The sequence below is a fragment of the Rutidosis leptorrhynchoides genome, chromosome 9 (genome assembly GCF_046630445.1).
Source record: "Rutidosis leptorrhynchoides isolate AG116_Rl617_1_P2 chromosome 9, CSIRO_AGI_Rlap_v1, whole genome shotgun sequence".
Lineage (NCBI taxonomy): Eukaryota > Viridiplantae > Streptophyta > Magnoliopsida > Asterales > Asteraceae > Rutidosis > Rutidosis leptorrhynchoides.
This window is the reverse complement of record NC_092341.1, coordinates 362370561-362382497: the sequence shown is the minus strand read 5'-3', so window position 1 is coordinate 362382497 and position 11937 is coordinate 362370561. Positions and strand designations below refer to the sequence as shown.

Below are 11937 nucleotides of genomic sequence, written 5' to 3'. Positions count from 1 at the left end.
CCTTTTGTAGATATATTATATTTCTTTTCTAGTTTTTATATATGGGATGGGATTGAGGAAAACGGCCTCGATCTTTTCGGGTTATATAATAATTCTTTGAATTATTTGTAGATAGAATTTATAGATAAAGTGGTTTGAATCAACATTGTGCAAAGAAGAAAGAAAAAGATATCATTACATATTTTTTTACATGTATTTATTTATTTTATTTTATGGTTTGTTCAAACACGCAAAATAGTACTCTGTATAAGGAAATTCATAACGTGGTGCAATTGCAAGCTGTCAGAGCTTAAATTTCAATCGTTTTCAAATGGGTGCTGATTCGTACACCACCAAAATTATCCATACACCACTAAATATGCAACACAGTGTCGTACTGTACAACTCTCTAAAGCATATTTAGTGGTGTATGGATAATTTCAAGTGGTGTACGAATCAGTCCCCTTTTCAAATAGATATTGCTAGGATAGTTATAAGGTAAACTACTAACTAGCAGGTTAGGTTACAGAACATACGGAGTCGCTAATATTTTTCCTCCGTTTTCGACGGTTGTTGACTCCGTGTCGACGTCGGGCTCCGACGTTGGGTCCGGCATCAGCGTCAGAGTCGCTAGTTTGAATTTTTTTAATTAAATAATTAATTTCACTTCTCTTTAAATCATTATTTTACCTATTTTTTTAACATTATTTTGTATTTATTCTTTTTCTATACATGTCTCTCTACATTCTAAAACAAAACAAAAATATCTAGCGACCAAAATCATCTAAACCATCCAAAAGATTCAAACGTAGAATACAATCCCAACAATCTATTTTCGAGTTAATGAAATCCATTTACTCCGTTTCAAAACAAACCAAACACGTTCAATAATCTATATAACTCGTATCAAACACAAATTTCACAAACCCAATTTTCGTCGGAGGACACGGAACAATTTTAGGCGTGGAAAGCTAGTCAACAAAGAACCGAGTCATACCCGCAATCGTTTCAAGACGAAGTACACACACCAACGTCTCAACGAACACGAGATAAAGCTAGAAGAAGGAAAGCTAGTTGATGAGAGCCGAGTGCCAGACAAAAAGGGAAACATAGTGGAGTCGTTATCAATACATGGACCGAAACATTGAGTTGTAGCTCAGCTGGTAGTGGCCTGCCTCTCTTAGCGAGAGGTCAGGAGTTCGACTCCGCTGGGTGCAACATTGCACTCAATGTTATCCCTTGACCTGAAGTATCCACACATGTCGCCTTTCGCTTCGTGCGGGGGAAGCGGGGAAGGGGGTTTTACCGGCCATGCCCTCGGATTGGTCCGGGTTTCCTCCAGGGCAGTAGTTGGGACGAGTTATGCAACTACAGGAGATGAACGAGTGGGTGATTAAGTCCCCTCTGGGTGAACTCAAACTGATGTACAAAAAAAAAATACATGGACCGAACATGACAAGTTATGTTTGGTGAAAAATTAGGTTACAGGTTCGGAGGATTAAAAAAACCGAACCGATATGACCAATATATTTATATACCACTGAAATTAGACATTGAACTAATTTTCACCATTCATTGTGCTCTTAGACGTCAAAGATATAAATGTTATTCTTATTATATTCTTATAAAATAAAATGTAAATATAAATAAATAAAAATATAAATATAACACGTTATTTTTCTTTTTTTAGGAAAGTGGATAATTAATTAATTTGATAAATTTAAAAAAGAAAAATGAATAATAGAATCATAAAGGAGTATACTCCGTAAAATATAAAATAATAAAATAAAATAAAATATATAACTACAAGTCTACAAGATCGCGAATAACGAATTGTTTTCCATATAAACACGTCTTCCAGCTTAAGTTAACGGGAATCTGATCCACACTAGCACGCGACGAATCCGCGGTTACGATTAAATCTAACCCCACGCGCCACCGTCTAATTGCATAAATATTACGCACAAATCGCGCCTTTATTCTCTTACATTATAATTATATACATACACAACAACTGCAATTTCATTCATTCATTGAGATATATACCTAATTAATTTTCTTAAACTTCTAATTACTGATCTAATCAATGGAGGTTGTTGACCGCGATTCACAGTTTCCAATTGTGACGAGAGATCGAAGACCTGATGCACTTGGTGATTTCAATCTTCTTTCCGATGAAATCGTTTGTTCGATTCTCAATTTGTTATCACCTCGTGATGTTGCTCGTCTTGCTTGTGCTAGCAGGTTTTTCAACTTCCATTTTTTTGTTTTGTTTTAATTTTATTAAATTTCATTGTGTATTCTGTGTGTAAAAGTGTAAAAATAGAAGAATTACTTAATTACTATTAGATAGCTTACTGATTTGAGGGATCATTTTAGTACTTAAATGAATCGACTGAATTACTTTAAGAGTGTTTGCTGATGTGATGTTGAAATTAATTTGTTTGTAATAAAAAATTTAAATTGCCCAAAAACCCTCATATTTTGCCCCAAAAACCTCCAAATTTTGCCAAAAACCTCTATATATTGCCTTAAAATCTCCACATTTTGCCAAAAAAAAGTTGCTACGCTTTTAATTTTTTTTTTTTTTTTACCCGGTGAAAAAATTTCTGCTTCCGCCACTGCTTGTGAAGCTAATGATTTGTGTGGATGGATGAGTGTTTTATACGAACTGAGAACATGAGTCAAGTGTCGTTTCTAAATATTTTAAGAGTGTGAGTGAGTGATAAATTTGGATTATTATGTGCAGTGTGATGTATATCTTATGCAATGAAGAACCTTTATGGATGAACTTATGCCTCAGTAAAGAAAATCGCCAGTTTCAATACAAAGGATCATGGAAGAGGACGACATTGGATGGGTAATATTAAGATTGTTTTTATTAATTAAAATTATTATTTGCTATTAACACATCTTCTAATATGGTTACAGACTGCAAGTTATGAGTAAATGTGAAGACCCTTGCAAAAAACCACTACAGTTTGATGGTAATAGAACAACCTTTTTAATAAGTCTAGGCTTCGCTTGCTTCTCTTTGTTCTAAAGGTTATTGTACTTTATTCACAGGGTTTAACTCCTTATTTCTGTATAAACGATTATATCGTTGCTATACCCAATTGGATGGATTTGCTTTTGATCAAGGAAATGTTGAAAGAAAAACAGACCTTTCACAAGAAGAGTTCTTTCATCAGTATGATGGACTTAAACCTGTATGTAGTTAACCATCTTTAATCAAATTAGCTGAACATTTGTCTATATATTAGTTATTTCAGAATTCGTGACTTGAGTGTTATGTATAGGTTTTGGTTTCGGGATTGGCTGATACTTGGGCAGCAAGAAAAACCTGGACTCCTGAACAACTGTTAGAAAAATACGGTGATACATCATTCAGAATATCTCAAAGAAGTGCAAATAAAATATCCATGAAACTTAAAGATTATGTCTCATACATACAAGAACAACATGACGAGGATCCTCTCTACATATTTGACGATAAGGTTCAGTTTCTTAATTGAAATGCTTTCCATTTTCATAATTACAGTATATAAACAGTATGCTTAATTGTTAATAATTAATAATTGCAGTTTGGGGAAGTTGCACCAGATTTATTAAAAGATTACAGTGTGCCTCATCTATTCCCAGATGACTATTTTGATGTATTAGATAGTGATCTGCGACCTCCTTATAGATGGCTCATTATTGGACCAGAAAGGTCTGGTGCATCTTGGCATGTTGACCCTGCTCTTACCAGTGCCTGGAATACTCTTTTGTGTGGCCGTAAACGGTTGATTTATTGATTTTTTTATGAAATTTGACTCATGAAGATTTGCATTTGCATGACTCTTTAATTTACAATTATATACATCTATATCTATAGGTGGGCCCTGTATCCTCCTGGAAGAGTACCTTTAGGTGTGACGGTACATGTAAATGATGAAGATGGTGATGTTGACATTGAAACTCCATCTTCATTGCAGGTAATATTCTGTACAAATGCTCATAGTTTCTTTTATTTTTTTTACATTTTAATGATTTCTTTTCCATTTTTTTTAACTTTTAGTGGTGGTTGGATTTTTATCCGCTTCTTGCTGATGAAGATAAACCAATAGAGTGTACACAGTTACCTGGCGAGACTATCTATGTTCCAACTGGTTGGTGGCATTGTGTTCTGAACTTAGAGACAACTATTGCTGTAACTCAAAATTATGTCAACTCTAAAAATTTCGAATATGTATGTTTGGATATGGCACCCGGTTATCAACATAAAGGAGTTTGTCGTGCTGGATTACTAGCCCTTAGTGAAAGCATACTTGAAGAAAATGGAAAATTGTCCATTGATGATAATTTGAGTTCTTCAGAACTGGTTAGAAAAGAAAAAAGAGTCAAAGTTGATGACGAAATGGAGGATTTAAGCGGTGAAGGTGTTACAAATGGGTCTGATTTAGAGTTTTCTTATGACATAAATTTCCTTACTATGTTTTTGGACAAAAACATAGACCATTACAATTCGTTATGGAGCACAAGTAATTGTATTGGACAGAGAGAATTGAGAGATTGGTTGTGGAAACTTTGGATTGGGAAACCTGGACTACGTGACCTAATATGGAAGGTATTCGTATTTTAATTGTATAAATGTATAAGTTTATAAGGATATTGTGTTTATTACATGATATTTTGATATTTTAGGGAGCTTGTATTGCGTTAAATACCAACAAATGGTCAAAATGCATGGTAGAACTATGTTCCAGTCATAATATCTCTTTGCCCGCAAATGAAGAGAAGTTTCCAGTTGGCACTGGTAGCAACCCTGTAAGTAATTGTGATTTTGAAGTTCCATTAATGTATGTAGATAGGATTAAAGGAGAAAGAAAAAGGTAAGGGTAAAACTGGAAAGTAAACAGTACTTTTATGACATTTTCTTAAACCGTGTGTTTTTTATCTGGTGACAATTAATATGGGACGGAGGGAGTAGTAATTTAAACTGCAATAATGTTCATAATGTGATATACTTCAACATTTTACAGGTTTATCTTGTTGGTGACAATGTGGTCAAGATTTTTGTAGAGGACGGGTTGCAAGCTAGTCTCCATGCATTGGGAACAGAGGTATTATTCAATCACTATTTTTTTTTTTTTTTTTTTTAATTTCTTGATATACATTTTACTATTTTTCAACATAAATAACTCTTTTTGAATTTTGTTTGCATTCCTTAGCTCGAGTTCTACAATCTAATGCAAAAGTCAGAGTCTACATTAAAAAACCATGTTCCTACTATCTTAGCAAGTGGTATTGTATGTCTTGAAAACGGAGTATATAATATTACGCCATGGAATGGAAAAGGTGTACCCGATGTAATTGCAAATCATAGTATAGTTCGGGAAGCTTTTCCCGACACTGAGTACCCGTTTGGCATCTGGAGCAAAAAACAATTCGAGTATAAAAAAGCTGGTATGCCATTGGACGAATTAGTTAGTTCTGGTGGACACTCAAACACTTGGCCCTACATTATAACAAAGAGATGTAAAGGCAAAATATTTGCTGAGCTGTAAGTACCTGTATTATTTTTCCTTTAAATGTTAATAAATAAATGAGTTGAAATTGCCACCTAGATAATATCCAGGATTAATTAAAAAGTTTCTAACTGAATTTGCAGAAGGGATGAACTCTCATGGGATGAGGTCTCTGACCTTGCTTCGTTTTTAGGGAAGCAGTTACATGACCTTCATGTTTTGCCTGTTACTCCTCTGAATAATTTGTCGTATCTACAAATAGAGAAAAAACTGGAGATTGACAACAGTTTAAAGGAGAATCTCACCGAAAATGTCGATATCCCAGAAGCATCGAAAGTTTTCTTCACAATCCTAAATAGAAAAAAGAAGGATGTAACCAATCGCTTGACTAAATGGTAAGCTGACTCTAGAGCATTGTTTTCTTATATGCTAATCAAATGTCACAATCGAGTGATTATTTTCTGTTCTTTTATGTTAATTCTCTGAAAATAAAATAAAAATATTTTGAAAGTTAAATTTTTGTGTCGTTTTTGTAGGGGTTATCCAATTCCAAGCACTTTGATCGAGAAAGTTCACGAGTATCTTCCTAATAACTTTATGGAGTTGCATAGTTTGTTCAAGGTTAGTGTCAATTATCAAAGATTGCTATTCACTCTACTTTATATTAGCTGTCTTAAGTTGTATTGTACATAGTATGAATTATAATTATAATTTTCTTTAGTATAAGCTTATTGTTATCTTCCTTTTGTATTAAATAAAAGAATGACCTTAGCTCACAGTTTTATGTTCTCTTATGATTGTTTTAGAATGAAAATGGGTCGTTTGAAGTAAGGAATTGTTGCTCATGGATACACACGGATATAATGGATGACAATATTCACCTGGAGCAGTCTTATATTGAATCATCTAATGCTTGTACAGTAAATAGTGATATAAACGGATCCAGCAATGGGAAGAAGATAACATGGCGTCCTAGCTATATCTATGATTTCAGCAATATGTCTCTAGGTAACAACTTTTAGTTGAATAGTGATCTAAATCACACCTATCTTTTTCTTTAAACATACGTTCCCTCTTGAAAATAAAATTGGTTGATGAAATGAAGTAATTTAATTTTCAAAATTTGTAGGCGATCCAATATTGGATGTAATCCCAATTCATCTAGACATATTTCGCGGAGATTTGCAGCTCTTGAAGAAGCTATTTGAAAGCTACGGACACCCTTTTGGGAAAAGAACTTCATTAGTGAATGGCTCTATAGTCAGACGAATTTCATACCTAGCCATGTGAGTCCAAATTTCGTATAATAAATGTGTTTTCATCCAAGATGAGTAGTAAATTAATCGACAAGTATTTGCTGCTAAAAAAAAGTGCTAAACCGATTAACATAGTAACCAACTTGGTTACTATAAAATTGTTTAGAAAATATTAGTTAAGTTTGTTTTGGTTCATTTATTTGCAGGTGCTATTGTATCATACACGAGGAGAATATACTGGGAGCGATATTTGGTACGAGGAAAGAATTGAGGACTGTAAACTCATGGGAGGGGGTTGAGGAAGCTGTGTGGGGAGATCTTAATAATTACTTTTAAGTTTTCGGAAAGTTTTCTTCATGGAGGAGTTGCGCGTGATTTTAGTGGCATAATAATAATTTTGGGCCAGTGTTTGATTCCTGTTCCTGGTTCAAATACTATATTTATACTCATGTAAACGTTGAATACAGATAAGTACTACTTAATATAGCTTTGAAAAGTGGTATATATATATATATATATATATATATATATATATATATATATATATATATATATATATATATATATATATTTGTTTGGTCTACAGCTTTTAAGAAAAACCAATAATGAAAAGCTGAATCAGGCCAAAATTTTAAGCAAACTAAACACTTATTGTATAAACACTTCTTCAGTATGTGGCTACTACTTTGAATCGGTTCGTTTTGTCATCTTGATTTGTAATGAAAGAGACACACGATTACCCCTAATTTGAGATAATCTAATATTTACTATTGTTATGTTATGGTTTAATTTTTTTATTTTTTATTTTTATTACTATTTTTTTATTTTATTTGGCAAGACATTTGATTGTTGTTGCTTTTGTTTTCATGGTGTTTATGAATTCTCGATATCTTCATCAACACCTTTGAATCACGGTAACGTTTGTGTAATATTGTTTGAATAAGTCATTTCATTGATTTGCACTATTAACTGCTAAGCTGATTTCTATATCATGTTTTTAATAATCTGACACAAATAAACGTTTGTCGAGTACTGATGTTAGGAATTATCACCAGTGTCCACACACATATAAACTATACTAGTTCTCTACTATCTTGAAACCTGGAATTTATAAATCAGAAAGTGGTGAATATGACTTGTACTATTTAGACATTTCTTTGTTTGATTAAATTTTAGTCTAGAAATACCAAGAAAGTTGATGAGTTGAAATAACTCCCTCTAATGGTGACTGTTATGCAGTATGGCTAACCAAATATATACCTAAATTTATGGAAAGTCAACCCTACGTGACCCGTTTTGATTCAGAATCATTCAGCACTAAATCATTCAGTTTTATCAATCCCACCCCTGCTATGCCATCTATCAATATCAATATCTATCAATATCAATATAAGCATTAATAAATACTTGCCTTCTATAAGGGTGATCCTGTTTTTTGGTAATCGGAGTTCCGATCTTTGGTCAATTAATCCACACAAACACGAACCAGGTAAAACTCTCCCACATGGAGATTGGCTTGGCCACGAGAGGGTGATTCTGCTGTTTCACGGGGCTAAAGCAATCAGTATATATTACTTTTAGTTTAAAGTCTAAACGTAACACATTATATTCAAGGTCGGTCCTGTCTTTTTCAATGTCGCGGGCGAGTCGATAAAAAATGCCCCTTGTAAAAATAATGTACTTATCGAAAACATACTCAAGTTGTGTGCTCATTCTCGTGTTGATTATAATTATTAGCCGAATGTTTTACAATAAAAAGAGATAAAGTTCGAATTGTAAGTTTGTACATCACCTAAACTGCCGTCTTTCTACGTTTTTGGAAGGAAAATTTTTAGTTATTGTGTCATAGTCGACATATGCTAGAATTGTATTTAATACACAAAATTATTGAACCGTTTAGTATCTCCTAACTTATTGTCGTTGTAAATAAGACTTCGATAATTGTAATTTTAAAAACCGTTTAGTATCTCCTAACTTATTTGAATCTTTCCTTCTGATCTCCAATGTTTATGATGCAAACAGAAACATATTAATTTGCCTTTGCCTCATGAACTTTTACTTCGTGAAATGGGTTAAGATAAGTTGGACTTAAAATAAACATAATAATTTTGGCCCACACTTAAACCGTTAAACTATTGTAAGCCAGAAAAATAAATGAATACTGAATTAATATAACTTTGGGCGTAGTAATAAATGATGCCCTGGGCCATGGCCCACGCAGCCCATAGCCATGGCCGCGCCTAATTTAGAGTCTCTTGTTTTTATAAAGTTCGTTTTTTCGAATAAGAAAGAATTGGACCTAGAATTGCCCTTTCTAGAAGCCATGACGTATGAATTTTGTTTTTCTAGGAAAGAGCATTGTCACCCTCCACTAACTATATATATTAATCCGTATTATATACATTCATTGACAGAAAGAGAGTAATATAATTGTATTATGGTACAAAATAATTGGAAGAGACAAAAGGTATTTGATTTATACTATACGCACATGTCGAATGAAGAATAGTTAATTACGCACTAAACGCAATGTATATGTTTACTAATCAACTTGATGAATAAAATAAAATACTTATCATATTACAACTACAAATTCTCAAAATTTCATACTTTTTTTTTCCAAACAAATTCAACAAGCTAGCACCATCTGTTTGATTCAGTACGTAAATATGGCAACCAAATTTTCAGATATCAATTCAGACATCATTCAGACTCACATCTTACCAAAACTCGACGGCCCATCTCTTTCCACTGCAGCCGCTGTATCATCTCATCTTCAATCTCTTTGTTCCGATCATAATCTCTGGTCTCCCACCTCGAAATCCACGTGGCCATCTATTACTCATCCACGTGTTGCTGACGTCATCTCCACTTTCCCAGCCGGCCACCGTTCTTTCTTCCAAGATTCGTTTCCCTCTTTAATCACCGACGTCAACCAACTAATTAATTCTTCGACGTCATCATGCGATGATCTGAACCGTTCATCTCATCCTTGTCCATCTGAACTCATCTCAGCCGTCGATATACGCTACCAAAACGATGTCGTTTACTCCAAAGTCGAGTTCACCAGCATCACAGCAGATTTCCTTTATTCCAAGATAAAGATTGAATTATATAATAATAAACCCGACGGCAAAGGATCAGGATCCGAATCCGAATCCGAATCCGAAGACGTAACCCGTATCTCACGACATATAGACCGGAAAGTCGATGTGCTGGCAGGGGCTGATGAAGCAACATTATCGCATCTGAAAGAATCTATGACATTAAACTGGATCATAATCGACCCGACCCAAAAGCGGGCAGGAAACATATCAAGCATTAAACCGGTTAGTGCAAGGCAAGCATGGATGAGTAATGGTACGGTTCTCCGATACGTCACCGTTTTACCCGGATGTGACCCGAATGAGATGGTTCAGTGTCGAATAAAGATGGTGTTAGGAGTGGACAGTAGCTCAAACATGGGGGGGTTGTACGTGAAAAAAGTTGTACTAAAGTTAAGGGACGTGGATTACAATTGTTTGAGTGGGAGGGAGTTTTTGGTAATTACACAAAGAGCAATTTCGGAACAAAATAATGTAATAAGGAAAGTAATAGATGATGATGAAGAGAGATGGAAGAGTTATAATGAGTTTGAGGAATTAAAAAGAAATAAAAAAGAAATGGTGGAAAAGGAAGAAGAAAAAAGGGTGAAGGCCATTAAGATGAATTATGTTGGCATTTTGGTGTCGTTTTGTTTTTCTCTTTATTTTCTCATGATGATATTGATAAAATGAGTACCTTATAATAATTTGTGGCATTAAAGACTATGTATGATTTCTCAGATTTCAAAGAATTTGCATCTAGTGTTTGATGGTCATGTAAATATTTGATTCGAGCTATGCTTTAATTAATCAAATGTTTGGTGTTTACTATTGTTGTATTGTGATCCAATTCCACCTCCTATTTAATTGGCTAGTCTTGCTCCTCAAGCAAAGGGGATAGTCGAACACATGGATACAAATAAGGAGTCATAGATACCTTTCCTTATTACTTTACAATTCTATAACCATCCATATTGTATGCATATAAATATACGTATCCCCCTGGCCAATTTATGAACACATTCACATACACATATCAAATTGCTTTCTATTATTCTGCTATACCAATAGACAAACTGCTATTGGTTCCATTGTAATCAAGTTTTATATAGTGGAATATTACTAGTTGCCCGTGGTTTTACTTCCATTAATTTGGGAGGTTTCCACGTAAACCGTGTGTGTTTCTTTACTGTTTATATCAGATTCCTTGTATTACTTGTGTTGCATATCGATTAATAGCACAACAAGTGGTATTTAGAGCCTGGTCACGATGGTCACCAAATTCGATATCGACAAGTTCGATGGCAAGATAAGCTTTGCAATATGGAAAGTCCAGATGCAAGCTATACTAACCCATCATGGGTTCAAGAAAGCTCTCAAGGGAGTTGCACACAAACCGGCGGCCATGTCCGATGAAGATTGGGAAGAGTTAGACGAAAAAGCTCTTGCTACAATCCAATTATTCTTATCTCGAGAAGTCCTTCGTGAGGTAATTCATGAAAAAACAGCATCTAGCTTGTGGACAAAGCTAGAATCACTCTATATGACTAAGAGCCTGGCGAACAAACTACGGTTGAAAGACCGTTTATATACCATCCGTATGAAACCGGGTACTGACATCAAGAACCACCTTGATGAGTTCAACAGTATACTGATTGATCTCGAGAATTTAGAGGTCAAAATTGACGATGAGGACAAAGCTGTGTTGCTCATCATATCCCTGCCATCGTCCTATAAACACTTCAAGGAGATTATGTTGTACGGGAATCATGAAACTCTAACTTTCGATGATGTGAAATCCGCATTATTGTCCAAACAAAAATATGATGACGATGAGCCTGAAGTTGCAGAAGGTTTAATGGCTAGGGGACGAACTCAAGAACGTGGAGAGGGCGGCCAAAACAAACCCAAAAAACATAGGTCTCAATCTCGTGGCAAAAATTCAAACAAAACTTGCAAGTATTGCAAGAAACCCGGTCACTTGGTATCTGAATGCTTTCGGCTAAAGAATAAACTAGAGCGAGAAGCTGCTGCAACTAACAAAGACAAAATAGAGAAATCAGCCGAAGCCACTTTTGCCGAAGGTGAAGGAGATGGTGATGTTTATTT

General features: G+C 34.5%; 2 protein-coding genes across 2 annotated transcripts; both read left to right on the top strand.

The window, feature by feature from the left end:
• Nucleotides 1-1864: 1864 nt before the first annotated feature.
• On the top strand, nt 1865-7242 carry LOC139865883 (lysine-specific demethylase JMJ21). Its single transcript, XM_071853987.1, has 16 exons — nt 1865-2223; nt 2729-2839; nt 2911-2966; nt 3046-3188; nt 3279-3476; nt 3564-3763; nt 3857-3956; nt 4040-4588; nt 4666-4788; nt 5004-5084; nt 5193-5524; nt 5633-5884; nt 6026-6110; nt 6296-6497; nt 6619-6775; nt 6952-7242. The coding sequence occupies exons 1-16, from the start codon at nt 2066-2068 to the stop codon at nt 7079-7081; spliced, it is 2877 nt and encodes a 958-aa protein (XP_071710088.1). The 5' UTR covers nt 1865-2065; the 3' UTR covers nt 7082-7242.
• A 2096-nt stretch (nt 7243-9338) lies between these two features.
• LOC139867466 (F-box protein At2g27310-like) lies at nt 9339-10610 on the top strand. Its single transcript, XM_071855831.1, has one exon. The coding sequence runs from the start codon at nt 9415-9417 to the stop codon at nt 10519-10521; it is 1107 nt and encodes a 368-aa protein (XP_071711932.1). The 5' UTR covers nt 9339-9414; the 3' UTR covers nt 10522-10610.
• Nucleotides 10611-11937: the final 1327 nt, after the last annotated feature.